At 34.2% G+C, this 20572-nt stretch overlaps 2 protein-coding genes across 3 annotated transcripts; both read right to left on the reverse strand.

Moving 5' to 3' along the window:
• Window positions 1-3711: 3711 nt before the first annotated feature.
• LOC111372607 (pentatricopeptide repeat-containing protein At3g29230) lies at window positions 3712-6141 on the reverse strand. The gene has a single exon (XM_022994979.1). The coding sequence runs from the start codon at window positions 5900-5902 to the stop codon at window positions 4070-4072; it is 1833 nt and encodes a 610-aa protein (XP_022850747.1). The 5' UTR covers window positions 5903-6141; the 3' UTR covers window positions 3712-4069.
• Window positions 6142-16133: 9992 nt separating this feature from the next.
• Window positions 16134-19721, reverse strand: LOC111372608 (23S rRNA (guanosine-2'-O-)-methyltransferase RlmB). 2 transcript variants are annotated; one of them, XM_022994980.1, is made up of 6 exons: window positions 19538-19721; window positions 18750-19257; window positions 17882-18020; window positions 17701-17762; window positions 17299-17437; window positions 16134-16626 (listed from the first exon to the last, which is right to left on the reverse strand). In XM_022994980.1, exons 1-6 carry the CDS (start codon window positions 19647-19649, stop codon window positions 16468-16470), a joined length of 1119 nt encoding a protein of 372 aa, XP_022850748.1. In that variant the 5' UTR covers window positions 19650-19721; the 3' UTR covers window positions 16134-16467. The 2 variants fall into 2 exon arrangements, with proteins under 2 accessions (XP_022850748.1, XP_022850749.1); XM_022994981.1 differs by having other exon boundaries at window positions 16439-16626; window positions 18750-19254.
• Window positions 19722-20572: the final 851 nt, after the last annotated feature.

A 20572-nucleotide genomic window follows, 5' to 3' on the forward strand; every position in this document is an offset into this window, starting at 1 on the left:
ATGTGTAAGAAATATGAAACGTGATTTCGTAGCAGTAAAATGGCGTGTTCAGGGTTTATAAGGGTTTGCAAAGCGACGCACCTTTTCAAGTTATAGAAGGAAACAATGATTGAAATTCTTTGGGAATCGTGAACGTTGCTGAAGACGTGAAGTGAATATGGCAAAATTCAATAATTATTATTAATTCTGCCATATTGGGGGGTAAGTGTTGACACATAAAAATTCAGCCCAAATCGAACAGCCCAGAGAATAAAACCCAATGGGAGGATCCCCAAATCAGATAGCCCAAAGAACGAAATCCAATTGAACGAATCAAGGTGAATGCCCAAATAAGGGGCCCAATAGTGCGGTAACGCTATCGTCCAAGTTTGCAAGTCGCTCAGAGTCTGAACGAATAGAGTGGAATACGGTCGTCCAAAGTCTCGCCCAAATGTTCAAGTCGCCCAAGGTATCAACAAACGTAACGCATTATGATGCAGTTATTGAGGCAGTTGCTAAAGTAACTTTATCACGTTCCACGACTCGAGGGGTTCAATCCAAAGCGGTTGAACGATGCAAGATAATGGCAGCAGTTAAAAGGACAGTTGCACGACAAAATGGCCACTACAAAGAAAGTGGGTAGTTATAGGGCGATCAAACAATCTTTTAGAGCAGTTAATCACAAAGCGATCGCCTATGAAGTATAAAAGAGAGAAAGAATTTAGAAGAAAGGACCGAATCCAAAACTCTCGAACAGAGAATATGTAATTTTCATTCCTTTAGCTTTTAGACTTAAACATTTCCTTTTCTGTAACTCGTGTGCTTGCGCCCCTTGGAGGCACGTTGTTTTCCGTTTCCAATTGTAAAGTTCATCGCCAATAAAAAGAACACCCCTTTTTGGAACTTTGTCTCAAGAGGTTTCGTCCCTTACACAATCGTCTGATCTTCTTTAATTGTTAGCGAATTAACCCGCGCGAAACAAATTTTTAAAGAAGTGGGTTTTCAGGATGCCATCAATATTTGGCTATTTTCTCTATTGGAATGTATGCGAACACTGGAAATGACAGGAACTTTGGCAACACTATCTATTTTTATTTTTATTTGCTAATTTACCTTTTATTCAAAGGCCATTGGCGATTAGTACACCAAAATATTGTATTCTTTTCTTTTTTTTTCAAATTTTTGTTTTTTGTTTTTATAGAATTAGGAATATAATTTTAAATTTATTGTGGTGTATTTATTAAAAATATATTTTAATTGTGGTATGATTATAATGTAGATTGGTAATTAAATTTGTAGTGGTAATATAATTATCCATTTTACAAATATGTTTGAAGGAAGTGAGGATATTTTTCCTTTTCTTTTTCTGGTAATTTTTCTTGATAAAATTGCTGCTTTTTAATAATCTTCTCCCATTCTTTTTCCTTTTTGTTAGAACAATGCCCTGCGTACAGGGCACTGTTCTACAGGGGGCTTACAGGCTCCTTCACTGTAGCTGTAGGTTGGTCCCACTGACCTGCATTAAAAAAAAAAAAAAATTGTTCCGGCCCTGCCCTTGTGTCTGTCCTGGCCAACCTCTATAATTGCCCCCCCTGTATGTGAAGGGCGATCCTTTTTGTTAATGATTTTGTTCAATATCGTAATTAGAATTTTTCTTCATAATTAGTAATGTGTAAAGATGTTAATAGCTTGATTACGAGTTTCTACTAATAGACTGCTCAAATTTCTTGCAAATATTAAAAATTCCATATCAGAAGGTGCACAACAGACTTTTAGGCGTGGTACCAGATGGTTTTTGGTGGGATTGCACAAACCATTGCCGGCGCTTCAAATTTATCTCAGTGGATAATAAATTACTTTCTTCTACAGATTGGTTTTTTTGGTATTTTTGGAATTTTGGTTTTTAGGGTCATTACTGGTTAGCATGGAGAAGCCGAGCAATGAGTGAAGCTTGATCTTCTTGATAATAAATTGTCTAGCGAAATTTCAAGTGGGAGCCATTTGTGGACAGAGTTAAATTAGTTGAATCCGGCAAACAATGAATTTTATGGGAAAATTCCTAACGAAATTGTGGAAGTGTTTGTATTCAATTATCTCGATTTATTTGAGAATAGACTCTAGTAAAATCCCAGTTTCATTACAGAACTTGAAGTTGTATCAACTTAATTTGTCAAATAATCACTTTCAGCGGATCTATACTATACCTAGGTTTTGATGGGTATTTGTCAATTTTTTGAATTTACCTGACTTTTGAGTATTTGTCCCTTTTTTTTTTTTTTTTTTTTTAAATTTCTGTCATTTTTTAATGCGTAATTTTTCTTTTTGAAATTTTCGTCACTTTTTTATTGATTGTCACTTCTTCTTCTTCTTCTTCTTCTTCTTCTTCTTCTTCTTCTTCATTTTTTTTATTTTTTATTTTTTGTCACTTTTTAAAATTTCTATCACTTTTTTAGTGCCCCACTTTTTTTCTTGTCACTTCTGAATTTTTTTTTTCAAATTTTTTATTGTTTGTTACTTTTTTGAATTTCTGTTACTTTTTAAAGTGATAAACGGTATTTTTTTTAATAAAATGTGACACTTAAGTTTACATAGTATTTTTTACTTTCAAAACAATTTCCATATGGTTTTTCAAAAGATCCCTTTAGGGGTATATTTGTAAGGTTCGCTTAATTATATAGGGTTAATCCTATGTAATGTGGTAATTTGAGTATGTAGGTCAAGAAGATCTAAATCCTAATTGGAGGCATGAATGGGAAGGTTCAATAACTTTTCTATATATAATAAGATGTTAGATCTCATTTCCTCTCCAGTCTCCACGTGTTTATTGGCTTGTCCCATTGACGATTAATACTTTGCGATGAACAAAAAAAAGGGGATCTAGCTACTAATATTTGCATCCAAGATGTTTTGCGGGCATATCTCTTAAACTGGCATTTAGAATCAAGATTTTTATTTCTTGACATAATTGTTATTACATACAACTAAAACTTCAAAATTAAGGCTTTCCGCAAAAAGTTCATTTAGAGAAGCTCGAAATTTGGACTTCTCTAAAATAACTTTTTAAGGCTATTTTTGTTCAAAAAGTACTGTTGACTTTAGCTAAACGGCCAATATTTTAAACAAAAGAGCTTTTGACCTCTAAAAAGTGCTTTTAGATTTTGAAAAACCTTCCAAACACAATCGTTTGCCATTGTCAAGTTGAAATTTACTCGGTTTTTAATTTTCCAATTAAGCTTAGCTTCAGTGAACTTTCGATATTTTTTGTAAAGCAATTTATTAACTGATATTTATGATTGTAGAAAAAGTTAAAAATGCATAGAATGATGAACCTTTTTTTTTTTTCTTCCTCCACTAAATTGTTGCATTCTGGAGTACACGAGGTTGGATGCAGCATCTTATTAACCAAAAACTGAATGAATTCACGACTTCATTTTTCATGAAATTCTATCTCAAAAAACAATTTCATGTTTTACAATTTTCGATCGGCATAAGAAACAAAATGCTCTTCAAGCACACTACCATGTATTCATACACGATGCTTCACAATTTGTGCCACAAATACTAAATGACAGTAATGGCTAGAAGAATACAAGTTCTCCCATGCAAGCAGCATGAGATAAGATAGTCTACCATTTAAAATATGACCAAATTTCAGTATCCATGGATACATTACTCCACAGATTTTTCAGAGGAAAAGAAAAGGCAAACCATACATTTTATGCCACACAATACTGGCAGATAATCAATGTGAGGCAAACGACAGATTCGAAAAATGTCATTGATTTTTACATGAAGATACATCAATTCCAGTATAGACTTTGTGAACAATAATTTTCCCTTCTTATCTATGGACACTTGAATTAGATCCATTACAATAAACTATTTGCAATGTGTTAGAAACCTATCATACAAATATGAACAATGGCTTCAATTCCCCTTCAGTAGGAGTGGAGTAACAGGTGAATCAAACCTGCAAAAGGGTGGTGGAGAAGTTCGTGCAACGACTTTCTTCTCCACACTCGAGAGCTTCTGCCACCTTGAAAAGACTGATAATTGGAATCATTCTCAAATCTCTATTTGTAACACAGTTCTAGCATAAGGGGGCAGAAACAACTTTCTTAAGATTCTGACTCAGTCCATTGATTGTCTGATATATTGTATCTGATTTAGGGTGAGATGTATCCATCACACTGAATTCATGAAATCCATCATCCAACTCAATTGAACTGGCCCCAGATACCTTCTGGCTGTTCGTCTTCTTCGTTTGCAATCTTGCGTTAGCAACACTTCCCCAATTCCCTGCCATGGCATATATATTTGACAGCATAGAACAGCTTCCTGCATCAGTCGACTCTAATTTCACCAACCGGTTAAGCAACTCCTCAGCAATTTCCATAGCATTGTGCATCCGGCAAGCCCCTAGAAGGGCACTCCAAATAACCACATTTGGCTCAAATGGCATGTTATGTACAAGCGAAAGAGCTTCCTTAAGACGGCCCCCACGACCCAAAAGGTCAATCGTACAACCGTAGTGTTCGATCTCGGGAACAATTCTATAATCTCTTTCCATGGAATAGAAATAACTAACCCCCTCATCAACTAAACCTGCATGACTACAAGCAGACAATACAGCAACAAAAGTCACTTTATCAGGTGTAAATCCTTCTCGTTTCATCCTATCAAAAAATTGAAGAGCTTTGTGTCCGTGTCCATGCATGGCCAACGCATGGATCATGACATTCCAAGAAACTAAATCTTTTCTTACCATCACATCAAAAATATTTGACGCCTTGTTCAAGCTCCCGCATTTGGCATACATATCTATTAAAGCATTAGATACTGAAGTACTGCATTTATAATTACCCTTCACGATAGATTTGTGAACTCTCTTTCCTAACCCAAGCAACCCAGACCCTGCACTGGCAGATAAAATACTAACAAATGCCCCATCATCTGGTTTCAATCCTGCCCCCTCCATTTGATCATACAACCGTATTGCCTCCTTTGCAAGTCCCATTTCGGCATACCCAGATATTATTATTGTCCAGGTAATCAAATTCTTCACTGGCATTTTATCAAAAATGATTCTAGCCGTTTCCACATCCCCTGCTTTAACATAACCCGAAACCAGTGTAGACCATGAGACGACATCCCTCAATGGAATTTTTTCAAAGAGCTCAAATGCAACATTCATCTCCCCGGCCTTTACATACCCGTCCAAAATAGTGTTCCAGCTCACCCTATCTCTCTCAGGCATTTCATCAAACATCTTTCTTGCCTCCGTCAACTCTCCAGCTTTCATCAACCCACTAATCATCGAATTATAAGTAACCACATCCCTCTCCTCCATTGCATTATACACCTTCTTGGCTGCTCTAATACCCATCAATCCGCACTTAGAGTACGCATCAATTAATGAATTGGGCACGAATATATCAGAATAAAGACTACATTTTTCGACATGGGCATGAATCATTCTAACTAATTCCAACCAATCTTTCCCCGAACAGGCCTTCAAAAGAAAAAGGAATGTGAAATTATCCGGCAAAACCCCAGAATTTTGCATTTCACAGTAAATCTCAAATGATTTTTCGGGCTGCGAATTCTGAACATGGGCCCTGATCAACGTGTTGTACAAATGAACATTTGGATACTCTACTTGATTAAAAACACTAATGGCTAGTGCCATTCGTCGGCATAAAGAGAAAGCGGAGACGAGTTTAGGCGCAACAAAGGGGTCTCTCTGAAGATTGTATTTGTATATAAGAGCATGGACTTGCTTCAGTTGATTCAAGTCTTTGCATTTGTGGAGGTCAGCGAGTTTTTGTTCGAAAAGTCTTCGTCTAGAAAACCATGTCGGGGATCGAATGGGCGCCGGCATCTGCATTTTACTGTGTTCGGAGAAAGGTGAAGTTTTGCACATGCAGGATGGAAAATCGGCGGGCGGGAGATGAGGGCTATGCTTCAGCCAGAATGCGTCAGTGAGAGTACCGGATAAGGTACATGCGTCTGTGAAAGTACTAATCAATCTTTAAAACTAGGGAACAGCCATTTAGGATTTTATTAAAAAAAGGTTGAACCCCAAACTCATCGCCTCGTCCCTGGAGCATTGTGTGGGAGATAAATCACAAGATGTGTTTCAGCAGATTAGGGAATAAGAGTTTGTCCGTACACTGGTGCCCACAAAAAGTACAATCCATATCTCAAGAACCGAACACTCACACTGTGACTATCAGCAAAGTTGAATCTACTTCATTCTTATTATTTGCACCACTGAATTATACCCCAGAGACTATTTAAGAGGTTTATTAATTTGAGACTTGGGTTCATTTGATTGGCTTCAATATCATAAAAAATGTCACCTTCAATAAATTTGTTTTCTACTTTGACTATTTGATGCGAAAGTGAAAATGAAATTAGAATTCCAAAATACAAATATTTAAAGCATGTTTTTGACCAATTGAGTGTAAAATACATTCCTATGATTTTGGTGAGTTTTTCTTTTCTAACTTACATGGAATTGATTTGCTTTTTTCACTTTTACAATCAAACGGGGCCTTAAAGAATTTCAAGGAACTAAAAAGTTTAGATGCATTTAGTTGAGACTTTTAAACATTCTTTGAAAGTTTAGGTCCACTCAAATGAAATTTTTTAGACTTTTAAAATGTCTCTAAAAGTTATGTTGTATTCAATTTAAATTTTTTAGAAGTTTCTTCAAATAGGCAGTGACTTTTGGAGAATTCTCGACTTTTAGAGACTTTTTGATGAAAAATATAAAGGAAAAATTGCAGCAACGGTCCTTAATCTTTTAATTTTTTGCAGATTTTATCTTAACCTTCATTTTGTGCCAGCAGAGGTTCCTAACATTTCATAAATATGACCTAAGGTTCATTCACTGACGGACCCACATGGGATCATGTGGGGTCAGTTGAGACCACAAAAATTTCTGTTTTTTTTTTTTTTTGGGTTTAATATATGAATTATGCCTGTCCGAGCCTTTTTTTTTCACACTAAAGATTAAATATAATATTGTCCAATTGTTTATTGTCAAGCTCAATTGCACAAGCCCATTAATTGGTATTTCACCTATCCAACTCCATCTCCAAGTCCATTCTCCCCACTCCTTTACGTTTCGAGATTTTCTTTCTTGTGCTAACTTTGTAATCTTTCTTCCATTTAGGTAACAAATCGACGCCCTATTTGTTTGATTTGACATATTTTTATTCTAAAATTCATTTGAATAATTGAATTTGAGATTTGAGAAATATTTTCCAACTACAATCCCCAATTTCCCATTGCTTATTAGTTATTATCAAGTCTACAAGAAAAAACATAAACATCTAAACGAGTCGGAACTGCCATATTATGTAAATTATCAATACAACATTTGGATAATTTTTTATTTTTTTTGGTGATTATTTGATGTTTTTTGAAGAATCATGCATTTATCCTTATCCGGTTAAATTATGGGGTTTGGATCTAATTGTTACAACAATAAATAAGAAATTAAGAAGACAACTATAAAATTTTGTGTGAATCTGGAAAGTATGATTTTGGTCTCTGCTAGTATTAAAAAAAATGGTTGATGTCATCTTGTTTCTTCTTACTACTTATTCAACTGAAATAGCAAACTCTCTCCTCTAGATGCTGTGCTCATATTTTGTTAATATTGACTTTGATTTTGTAACATTCATGGAGAAATATTTTAAATAAAAACCCTTATTTTTGAGTGCAGAGTAAAATGTAGTTGAAGCGAGCGTTCAAAACAACATATTATGATATGTTGTTCTAAAAAGAAATTGTATTTTTATTTTAACCCCACAATGCCAAATGTCTGGCTCCGTCCCTGAGTCCATTTGGATGGAAACCATCCAAAACATTGTCAGTTGATCGAAAAAATTAGGGAATTAACATCCAATAAAATAGTCCAAAACACTGTCCAAAAAAGTATCAAAATCCAATAAAATCGTTGTAATAACAGATAGTTAAAGGAATTTTTCCGATCAACTAATGGTGTTTTGGACGGTTTCCATCTAGATGGATTTCAGGTGCATATTTATGAAAGGTTAGAGACTTTCGCTTACACATAATGAATGTTAGGGTAAAATCTGCAAAAAATGAAAATGTTAGAGACCGATGCTGCAATTTTCTCGAATATAAATAGCAAATCTCAAAGAAAATTTCTCATATACTTTGAGATTTGTGAAGATTTCAGAGCCGAAAAAGAGAACTTTTTATTTTTTTAAAATTTTAGGATTTTCTCATATCTCTTCAATTCATTTGTGTAACCAATTTATGGTTATTTATAATTATTTTTGAATTGAAATTATATGCAATTGTTTAAAACATTGAATTCCATGTATTGATCTATTCTTTTTTTTTTTTTAGTTAAGAACAATTTGTATTATTAGAAATTATGTTAATTTCGTGAAAATAATTTAGTTATTTTCTTAGAAATTGATGTAAAAAAATAATTTAGTTATTTGAACCAAAATTGAATGACTTGACTGTAATTAGTGACTTTATTCACGAAATTTTTTTGAGCATCATGGTTCTCGAAAATATTAATTACACTCACACTTTTAAAAGAAAATTAATTTTGTGTTATTAATTTTAAATTAATTAACATTCACATTAATTTAAACTCAATGAATCTAGAATTATTATAGAAGAATTTATTTTTATTCATGTATCTAGAAATTTTAATGTATATTTAAATTCATATATTAGCAGTTAATTCTTATGTATAAAATGTGAAAATGTTGTTCATTTATATTATTTTATCATCACAAAAAATTTGAATAATATAAGTTGAGTTTTGAGAGTGCAATTTTCTTTTCTTAAATTTCTATTATAAATTTCATTTTCTTAAGTTCATTTGAGACTCGTCAAATCCTCATAACAAATTTGTATCAAATATTACTTTTAAAGCACTTATAAAGCATTTCAAAATAACGTGCAATGTACGTACAACTTTGACTAGTAATCAAAAAATATTCTCTTCAACTGAAATCAAAACACCATCCAATTCACAATGAGAATTAGAACAGTCCATGAAGACAAAATTTCAAGGTTTTCAAGAAGTTTTTGAACAAAAACAAGATTTCTCTTTATACATTTTCAAATTTCTGCTCCTAAACAGCATTTGAAGGAAAAACACACGTCATCAATAAAACCCTAAACGCCATTGCCGTTGATTAATTTCCTCAAGATTTTACAACAAAACGTAAAAAGTTATACAAATACGCTATGTACATAGAGTTTGGTGCACATAATACAACATTGTAACAGTATCTGTAAATGCATATGTTATAGGGGAGATTAGGGCGGAAAAGATTTAGGAACATTTTTGAAAAAAAGAGAATGAAAAATATAGTCGTTATGGGCTCCACACAAGAAACAGAAATTTAAATTTGGTGACTTGATGTGATAGATAACGATCATATTTTTCATTTTATTGGGGAACGAATGGAAAACATACAGCGGTTTACTTGTTTGTTCGGAATATGAGGAGGATGGTAGGTTTGTTCAAGTGGCATTTTCCAGGATGGTATTGGTAATGGTACACGCAATGAGAGTTTCTCAGTTTGAATTGTAAATGGGATGATTTTTTTATTTTTATTTTCAAATTGTGAAATTGTATAATAATGTATTTAGAGTGGGACGAATATATACAATTTGTGTGGATTTATAGAGTTTAAATGGATCGTTTTAATAAGAACAATATTGAAATGTGGTGTGGATGAAAGTATTTTTTTTTTTAATTTTAATATTGCAATAGGGATAAATATAAAGTGGGATGAATATATAATAATCGTGAATGTAAATGACGGCTCCCTAAAATTATGCTCCACTCTTTAAATTAACATTTTAAAGTATATTATGGGTTTAATTTGACTCTCCAAATTTAAAAAGTTAAACTCACTCTTTATAATTACAAATTAATTTCTCTCTATCATAACACTGGGATCTATCATAGTGCTAGGAACCGGAAGAAGTAACACTAAGGTTACAAGACTAAAAACTAATGGGTACAACATATATATATATATATATTTTTTTGTTTTTTGTTTTTTTGTCACTACCAACTTTTCTATAAAATCCCTAAGCCCCCGTAACCCTTCAAAATCTTCATGATTGTGCATGTCAATAATATATATCTGAATTTGTTCTTCAAGTGCCAAGATCTCCGGTGATTTTTTAAAATCTTTGAGATTATACTTACACAATTGAATTAACTTGTTCTTATTGAAAGCAAAAAATGAATTATCTAGAGACAAAGATGCAACACAAAGGAGTAAGTTACTATTTACCTCGAGGAAATGATCATTCAACTCTTGAAGTTGCATATCGATGGATAGCATTGAAGAAATCCACACAAAAGTGATGAAAATTTATCATTCCTAGCAGAGACAGATTGAGGGGGGGCTGGGCTAGGCTGGGCTGTAGCCCCCCCCCCCCAAAAGCCCAAGAGCTTTTCTTTTAAGGTATTTTTTATTTTTATTTTTTGGTAAAATTATTTTTTTTCGTTTAGTAGCCCGATTTGAAATTTTGCAGCCCGGTCTTGGATCCAATCCTGGATTCGTCCCTAATTCCTGGAGTATTACACCTTAAATGACCTAGAGTTATAAACATATCATCCATATTATGAACATCAATTTTGTCCCTTTCGCCAAAACAAGAATCTATAGATTGAAATTGTTGTTGCATTATTATCTTTAGTGAAATACCACTTGCTCTATTTTGTCTATGTATTTTCTAAAAGTCTTTGGTAGTTATTCTCGAGGGATGATTATATACTACAGTGTAACTTCTGCATGTATGGGTGTGTCATCTATTTCTGGTATTATTATTATAGCTTAATATTCTGAATTCGGAAGGTCGGGTGCTTTGTTAGTTTGTCCACCAAAGGTTATATTCCATATAAAACTTAAATGACACATATACCCTTTCAGTTAGAAATTTTGTGGAGAAGCCAAAATGGTTTCCTTGGGGACTTTTGTGTACTGAATAGAGATGATCCATCTTCGAACAGTTCATGATAATATATGCGATTAATTTCAGTTCTTCTACTAAAGGCATGTTGGCCGTAGCATGGAAATTTCATTTGGTGTGTTGTTATTTCATGCTTTTCTAAACCGTAGTTCAATGAAATTGTTCATGAGCATACCACATTCTTCACCCAATTTTTTCTTTGTTATGTCTTCCTTTTTTTTCTTTTTTCTTTTGTCAATTGAGTTACTGAAAGTGAAAATAAGGGCTAATTTAATGAATGCAACCCTTATTTTTCAAGCATTCTTTTACATATATATATATATATATATATATATATATATATATAAGAACACCTTAAGCTCTTGATCAAGTCCAGCTAACACTGATTCATAGAAAATGTTTCTGTGAAATTCATCAAAGAAACCGTGCGTTTGTAAAGGTATAAAACCAAGTAACGTATCAATTATAGGATGATGTTTGGAGGAGATATATAATATATGATCGCTCACAATTAGAAAGAGATCTGCAGGACTAGTAAACGAATTAGTGAGTGAGATATCCATTGCAACAAAAGGAAGGGATGGTCGAATTGCAGGGAAAAAGAAAGAGAGTGAAAATGAACGTTGTCTACCCACTAAACTTTGGTTTAAAGCATAATAGACGGTTCCACTGAAGCAAAAACAGAAAATTTTGATTAGCTTATAGCTTTGAAGCCATGAAATGGATGTTGTAGCTCTGAAAATCAAATGAAAACCCAGAAAAGAAGAGGAAATGTAAACCAACTATGCTATTTGTAGAGCCTTAATTGTACAATCATTGATGACAACCTTTGTTGACATCGTTACATTCATCCATTTTTTTAAATTGTCAAAAACTGTATTTTAAATTATTGATCCGAATTTTACCATCTCCAACATTGTCAACAAACATTATACAAATAGTTTAATTCAATGTAAACGGACGAAGAAAGAAGACCAGTAATAATTGAGGGGTGTGTGTGTGTCGTACAGCTCATATAAAACAAATGATCGATTAAAATTTATAATTTAATGAAAGTCAAAGTAAATAATCCATCTAACTCACGTATTTTATTATATTTATACTTTTTAAAAACATATTATGTCAGGCGATTATTGTGGAATAAAACTGCATTATATCACATCACATGGTCCCCATGTGGAAGCTAGTCCAAATAGTATACATACATATATATATATATATATATATATATATATATAGCTTTCTTCACTTCAACGCCATACGCTTTGCCAGCTCATTCAATAGATTCATAAATCTTTGGGCAGAAAATTCTTCCGATTTGCCTAAAAAGATAGAAAATTGAGGTCCGGGTAAAGCTACTACCCTTAATACACCTTCGCGGGAGACTATGGGGGTACACTGATAGAGAAAAAAGCTCCGAAGTCTCAGAATGTTTGGGTTGAGTGAGAAGTCTCCAAGACTCTGATTTAAGTGTGTGTGTGTGTGTGTGTGTATAGCTGAACTTTTGACAAAACCTTCTTTATCACTGTATTTCAACAACAATTCTAATAATCTATTCCAGCTAACAATTTTAATCATAAATACACAATTATTTCCAATATTTATATGCCTACAATTAATTATTAAATTAAAATAGATGCCATATTTCAATTTGTTTCAAAAGACAACATTATATTCATAATAGACAACGGTTAATTTCATAAACAATTCTAAATCATTAAGTTAGGGAAGCATTACTTGGAAGTGAGAATGAAGTCTAAACTTGAAATTGACACTAATTTCTCTGGAAAAACAATTCCCTGAAATTACATATTCAAATTTCATTAATGCTACTAGTTGCAAAAATTGTTTAACTTCAACTTTTCAACATGAATGTCAATTGAATGGAAGTTGGAATTGAAGATGCTCTAGAGCCAATTGATGCACAGTATAGCATTTTATTAGACAAGACACTACATATATGCAATATTCAATTGTTCTTAATCAACAACGTTTTCACAATTGGGCGATGATATAGTGGAGTTTAGGACAATCGGCCCCACAATAGAAGAATTTAGTCTAATGCTACAAAAACAAGGTCAAAAATAAGCTTAAAAACAGGGATGACACGTGTTAAAGCATAAATTGACAGTTTGAAAATTTAAAGAAAAAATACCCAACCAAATGCTACTAATTCAATCCATCCACACTTTCCTGTTTTTAACCGTGTTCAACCATCATTGACAAAGAATTTATAAGGCCCGAACATTTCATACCAAATTTGATCCATTGGCACGGCCCACGCGTAAAAATGCCATTTTGAGTTGTAACAAATTTGAAGTGTTGCTCAGTTGCTTAAATTTAATTGTGAGGAGAGATTGTGGCATTTGAATCATATGTTTCTCGTCTGGTTCCAAGAGTTGAATTTCTTCGTGTTGGGAAGGATTTAGGCAATGGAGTTGAGGGTCAATTGTTGGGTGAATGTGGGCAAAACTGAGCCCTAATTCTTTTAGATCCATTCTTGATGTCGAACAGAACTCTTGTAAAGTTTTGGGATGATTTGGGTTGAAATCTTGGTTGAAACATTATTGTGGGTAAATTATTATATTTCCTAGAAAAGACTTCTTCCAATTCAAATTTCATTATAATTTAAGTTGTGAGTAATAGAGACGATCCCAGAAACAGAAGGGACGAGCTCTCGTGTGCCATTGCGAATAAGAGCACCATATTCTCCAGACATGGCTCGATGCCATTTTGGATCTTTGAGAGCTTGGGTCGCAGTGGTTGGTTCTACATCACAGGCTTGGAGAGTTGAGTGGACAGATTGAGTTTCTGAACAGGTTTGTAGATGACACTTTTAGCCCTCGTAGTCACAGTGTGTATAGGTGTGGGTTGTGAGGAAGTGTCACGGTGAGTGGATTGTGTTTGTGGAGGAGTTTGAGGATTGGATCAATGGTGGCTGGTAGGGTACTGGAGTTTTGCAGTAATGGAGAGAAAGCAAGAATAGTTGATGGAGTGGTAGTAGAGGCCAAAGAAGCATCACCTTGAGAACGTCAAACGGAGGAAGAAATGGCATGAACAAGACTATGATTGGAGATGGAATCCCAGTGGACATGTAGAATTAGTAGATAGTGTTTAAAAAGGAAATAATTTAAAGTGGTAGAGAGGAGTCAACTGAAGATGTGGAAGAAGAAGATATTTATTGTTTTTATTGCAGATGTGACAGACACATTACAGAAGAAATTGAGAATATATAAGATGACAAATCTAGTTTATAATGAGAAATAATGTGTTTACAATAGAAATGCAGGATGACCTAATCTATGATGCCACTCAGTTGAAAAAGTCAACACTAGAAATGGTTATTACAAGAGTCGACTTCGAAGAGAGCATCGACCATTCATACACCTCATCCTTCGATTGCCTCTTCAGAAGGATTACCCCCGTGCTAAGTTCCTTCACAAGAAAAGAAATGGTGAGAATTAAACTTTAACATTGTTTAATGTGTAGAAGTGAGAAATGGATATTAAATTCCTTTTCGTGTTAGGTACACAAAGGACATTGTCTAAAGCAAATATAGTATTGAAAGAGTTTAGAGATGTAGAACCAGTGTGAGTGATAGAAAGACTCAAGCAATCACCAATTATAATATCATCGGAACCAGAATACGATGCATGAAGTGAGAGATTGCTCAGGTCTGCAGTGGCATGATGAGAAGCACCATTATCAAGGGGTGTGTTTGAATTGTTGGAAGTGGTGTTTGCAGCAAAATGAGCCCGAGGTTGGGAAGAAATTTCAGTGGGGAGGGCGCACCACGTGGAATGCCGAGGCACCACCTCGGCGGTGGCCCACACACCTCAGGGGTGTGTAGTGGGCCACCATCTGAGGTGGTGCACCTTGATAGGGCGGTTGTACCTCCACGTTGTGCGACTGTCCTACTGAAGATTCTCTCCTGGGGTTGCCATGGTGGTGGAGTGTTGGTTGCTGGGGACTTGTATTGGATGACTGAGTGGGGACCAGACAAAAAGGGACATCTCTTAGCGGCCTATCCCTGTATTCCACAAATTTGAGAGAATCCAAGATCGGGATGTGGGGGAGATAGGTCAGTTCAAGAGAAGCTAGGCCCGATGTTAGAAGATGAGGGGAACAATGGTTGGCATTGAGCGACAGGCACCAGCCAAATCATCGTGACAAGAATTTGGTGATGCTCGCTAGGTGCTTCTAGTTGCGCGGAGCTAAGATGGTGTGGCTTGCAGGATTTGCTGAAGCTGGAAAGTATGAAGGTTCAAATTTTGTACCTTGAAGAGAAACTTTCAAAATTCAAGAGTTTTTCATGGAGTTCGTCGAAGGATATCAAGGTGTCCCAAGCTTGAACTGCTCGCACGAGTACTTTATAGTCATCACCAAGTCCATCAAGGATTTTATCTATAAGATCATCAACATCAATTGGTTCACCAAGGATCGGAAGCTCATCATCCCCAGCTTTCACAGTTTGGAGAAAATATGTAATACTTTGGGAACCCTTAAAGACATATTTTTAAGACAGGTTTTAACTTGCCTGATGTGTCCCCGTGAAGGCTTAGGATATGTGTTGGCTAGAATTTTCCAAGCTTCTTGTGAGGTTTTCGCTTTAGTCATATGTGGAATAATGGTAGGAGAAACAGAGCCAGCCATATAGCTTGAGCAGGATTCAGTTGAGAGATGATGTTTGCTGTGATAGTGGTGGCTGGACAAGGTTTTGAACCGTTGATATAACCAAGGAGATCATATCCTAACTAGTAGTATTGGTTGTGGCCATTTTGGTGGTTTATGGATCAAGTATAACATAAGATTATATCTAGATATAATAAAAGATTAATCACCAAGTATAACAGAGGATTATCTATAGAACATAATATTCTCTCTAAAGATAAATAGAGGATTATCTCTATTAATAACAAAAAATTATCTCTAGAGATGATAGATGATTTTCTCTATTAGTGAGAGCCCTTTTTTGATCGAGATCCTGATGATGAATATGCAGAATTGATTGATCATGTTATGTTGGCATCTTCAAAAACAGTTAATGTTAGCGCCGAAAAGAAAGTTCAATCTATGGTTTTTTATGAAGACAATACCCATAAAGGTTAAAAAAAATTGAGGGATGTAATCAAATACGCTAAGAGAAGGGATGAAAGAAATCGAAGCAAGAGTTTGCGTTCAAATGAAATGAAATTTGAGGCAATAAAAAGGAAGTGCGAGGAGACGAGTCTACATATTCATACAAGAAATCACAGTTCATACAAGAAACAAAGCAAAAAATAAATACTGATGGAAAGTAAACTAAACTCCTGTAAGTATGGACTATGCCTCTGGGAATCCAATGAGTTCTCAAGTTGACACCTAAGCAAGTATCAGCAACTCTGGGAATCCAATGAGTTCTCAAGTTGACACCTAAGCAAGTATCAGCAACATCAGCCCTACGATTATTTACAATGGCAACTTCTCCATTGGAAATAATCTTGTCAAAAGGGATCATTTTTCTTGTAGTGTGGGAGAAATAATCTCCAACGAACTGGCTGTCTTCCTCTTCGCATATTCATTAGCTATGCTAATAGAATTAGTGTTGTGGCGGAGATAAAACTCTGCTAGTAGAATCTGGCGCTCTTCCAATGTTAGATCCCCATGACAACCCTTAAAAAAAGAACCATGATGAACTTTCAAAAACGAGTGTCATATATCTAACATTGTCAAACTGAAGGAAAAAGAAACGACAAGTTTCCATTTCATCGTGAGAACATATATGCCCAAAAAAACTGGTCAAGAAAAATATAATTTTGGAAATAATAGAGAAGTGAAAAGAGTAATGCAGTGTGTAATGGCTCGTGACTAATCATACATGTGGATAATCGGTGGGTTGAAGTTGATTATACTTGTTCTCAACACCAAAGATGGTAAAAATTAAAATTCAAGTACATTAGACTAGCTTCCAAGGGAAAAACTGAAGGCTCCAAATGCATCATTTGAAAAGATGAAATATTTTCACTCCATTGCCAATCATAAAGACAAAATACTAAAGCAAAATCCACCCTCACCACACCAAAAAAATCAATAAATAAAACAAAGAAAGGAAAGGAAAGGAAAGGAAACAGAATACGATACACAAGCAAAAACATCTAACTCTAGAAAGTGGCTACTTCGAAACTTCTGTCTTGATGTGATAAGCCATAGGCTTTTTTTTCTCAATTAAACAGTCTATAGTAAAATAATATACACGTGAAACTGAATGAACATAGCTCCTATGATATACAACAAGTGGTTCATGACAAAACAAGGTTTTGTCAATTAGAAGAAAAAAGGTATTACCATGCGCAAATTTCTATCATAGACAGCATGGTGCATAAGAAGGCCAGCAGCAACCGAAACATTGAACGAATCTACCATTCCTCTCATTGGAATACTGCAATGCAGATCTGATAAGTCAAGAGCCTCATTGCTTATTCCCCTGGAATTCACAAATTCTCTGTGAGAAAATTCAAAATAATTTCCTATTTTCTAAAGCCCTCTAAATTAATGACATCAAAGTTTGTAATATTGAGCATAGAAGCAACAGATCTATAGGTTTTAGACTTTTAGCATGCTGTTATGATCACTTTCCTAGTGTATTGTATTGTCCATGATGGCAATGTGCAATTGTCTTAAGATAAAAGGAAAAAATACATAGATAGAAAAAAATTAAATTAAATAAATAAATAAATAAAAATTTACCTATGTTCATTTCCAACAACAATTGCAGTAGGGCATGACCAGTCCACATCATAGAGAGAGACCTGGAGAAAGCATCAAGCATTATGTCATGCTGAACAATGCAACAGAGATTAAAAACAGAGTAACTAAAAGAAAATTAAATGTGCTCGTGACCAGATACCCAAAATGGTTTATAATTTACCGCGTCCATCCCCAAATGGGTAGTTGCAATTCTATAACCACGTGACTTTAGAATTTCGAAGCATTCTTTAGTGGAATTCCATAGTTCAATATCCAACCATTTCTCTGCTCCCATGCTGACATGACGATTGTCTTTGTACCTGCTTGTTGAACAAGGAAATAGAATAAGTTTCTGCAATAGCAGAGTAAGAGAATTATTTCCCTGGGCTGACATAAGATATACCTATAAAAACATATCGCTCGTTATGAATGATGGAGAATGCCAAAGTGACCTTCAGACAAAAAAATAAGTTGAATGCTATAGAACAGCTTCATATACCCAGTAATGATAGAGAATCCCTATTACTATCAGCTTGAATTAAGTTCCCTAATGAGTTCTTATATTTTTGCTCTATTAACAATGAACTTGTAAAACATATCCTTGCATCAGTCATAGATAGCAGAACTAAGATGGTATACAGAGAATAATCTTTAATCATGGTTGGATTAAGGATGGCAGTGCACCACCGTGTACCCATATCCACGGATCAATTTGCCAATTCTACTTGCCTATGCCTTAGGGACTCCCATTTATAAGAGAGGGATAATTTCACTATAACATATTAGAAGATCCCAAATAAATACCCATGTTTCGAGTGTTTCATAACTTGATTTACTTCATATGCTATGAGTCTAAACCAATTTCAGCTAGCAGATTGTGGATCCTAATTCTCCTTTGAACTTCATGAATAATTAATTTAATCGAACCTATTCGATAGATTAACCATATAGAAATTCAACCTTAATATAAATACTGCATAAAGTTGAAATGCTTAACGCTTTATCAAACCAAAAATCAAAAGGCATTTTCACCTCAGGCATTGTTGCACCTTTTGGAGCCATCACGTGACACAACGTGAACTGACTGAAGCCCTAGCGCATCTGCAGACCGAAAGGCAGCCGAAACGTTCCCGAAATCGCTCAATCCCTCGACCACTAGGCAGACAGAATAGCTACGGTTATTCACCACATTCAGAAACCTGTCCTTCCTTGTCTCCATTATATATGGATCCAAAGCTTCTAGCACTTCAGCACTGTTCAAACACATATCACCCGCTTTGACTTCATCCAAATACGGAAACCAACGATTTGGCTTATGATCATTTATATATCCACTATCATTTCCTGGCCGGCGCTCAAATTTCATTAACCTTGCTATGTCATCCTTGTCTTTTGAAAGTAGTACCTCGATTGTTTCTTTAGATGAATTTCCGAGAACTTCGGGGGTGACATTTTGAGGTACCATTTCCTCTGAGTTTTCCAAAGAAATTGCCCCTTCCACACCATTGTAATGTCTCGAAATTGAAGGTGGTTTATGGGTCTTGAGCCTCAGCCCTACTTTTAACAAAGCCAAATTAAAATTTGAATTAATACGAGATTAATTTCAAATACAAACACCCCAATACATGAATGCAGATCATACATAAGTACACACGCATAACAAACATATACATGTATGATATGCATTGGTAAAAATCCAGAAATTGAAGGTGATTAATGGTTTCTGACCTCAGCCCTACTCTTAACAAAACCAAATTAACACAAGATTACTTAAATTTATTAATACACTCGCCTCAATATTTAAATTCATATGTCATATATATGTAAATTTATGTACCTGGATGAGGTGATAGAGAAGCCGAGAAATGGCGGATGGTTGTATTGGGACTTCGGACTTTGAATTCAAGGCATAAAAGGGATGTACGGATTAGGGTTTTGCAGGAGCTCATTGTAGTAGACTCGCTGAATTAACGATTGGGCTCCTAAGGAGATGAAGTGAACCGTTGCTTTACGACGTCGTACCTAACTGTCATTTTTGAGGATTCTAATTATCTTCAACATTCTATTAATTAGAAAATCTCATCCTGAATTATAATTTATATCAAAATATTTATTTTCATGCTTATAGAAATAAGGAAAAATATTTTTTGCTCTTTTATTTATTTAATTTTTACGAATATGATAAAAAAATTTATTTTATGCCATTTCAACAAACTTTTGGTCATAAAATTGTAATCAAATACAAAATATGTTAACTAATGAAAAATCGTTAAGGATATAAGTATTATAATAAGCAAAGATCAAAAATCTTAAGTGCAATTAAAATGTGGTGCAATAAATAAAATTTGTGGTGCAAATATAATTACCGATATAAGAATGGTGGATGAAAATAGAGGCTCTCCAAAATTAATTACTCTTTGTCTGAATATTTTATTATTTGTTAATAAAAATGTAAATATATAATATATTCATCAGAGAAAAATAACTCAAGGAAATCATTATAATGAAAATTAGTTAATTTACATACAAACTATATTTTTTTAAGTGAAAAAAAAAATATTTAAAAGGGAATTACAAATTTATAATAAAATAGTAGCAATCACGATATATATGGTAATTTTCTATGTAGCATAATTATTAAAAATATATATATTTGACATGACATGATAACATATATACATAAAAACTATGCTTTATGAATTAAGTACAAACTTGTTGGTCGAAATTTGAATTAGTTAAGTCAAAATTCAGCGAAGTGACATTTTATTATGAATGCAGAAATCCTCGTAAAAACGATACAAGCTACTTTGTCGAAGAACCAATTAGTTTTCATGGTGTTACTATTGTTAATCTTCACTTTGCTGATTTTGTC

The sequence above is a fragment of the Olea europaea genome, unplaced genomic scaffold (assembly GCF_002742605.1).
Source record: "Olea europaea var. sylvestris unplaced genomic scaffold, O_europaea_v1 scaffold1016, whole genome shotgun sequence".
In the NCBI taxonomy this organism is placed as follows: domain Eukaryota; kingdom Viridiplantae; phylum Streptophyta; class Magnoliopsida; order Lamiales; family Oleaceae; genus Olea; species Olea europaea.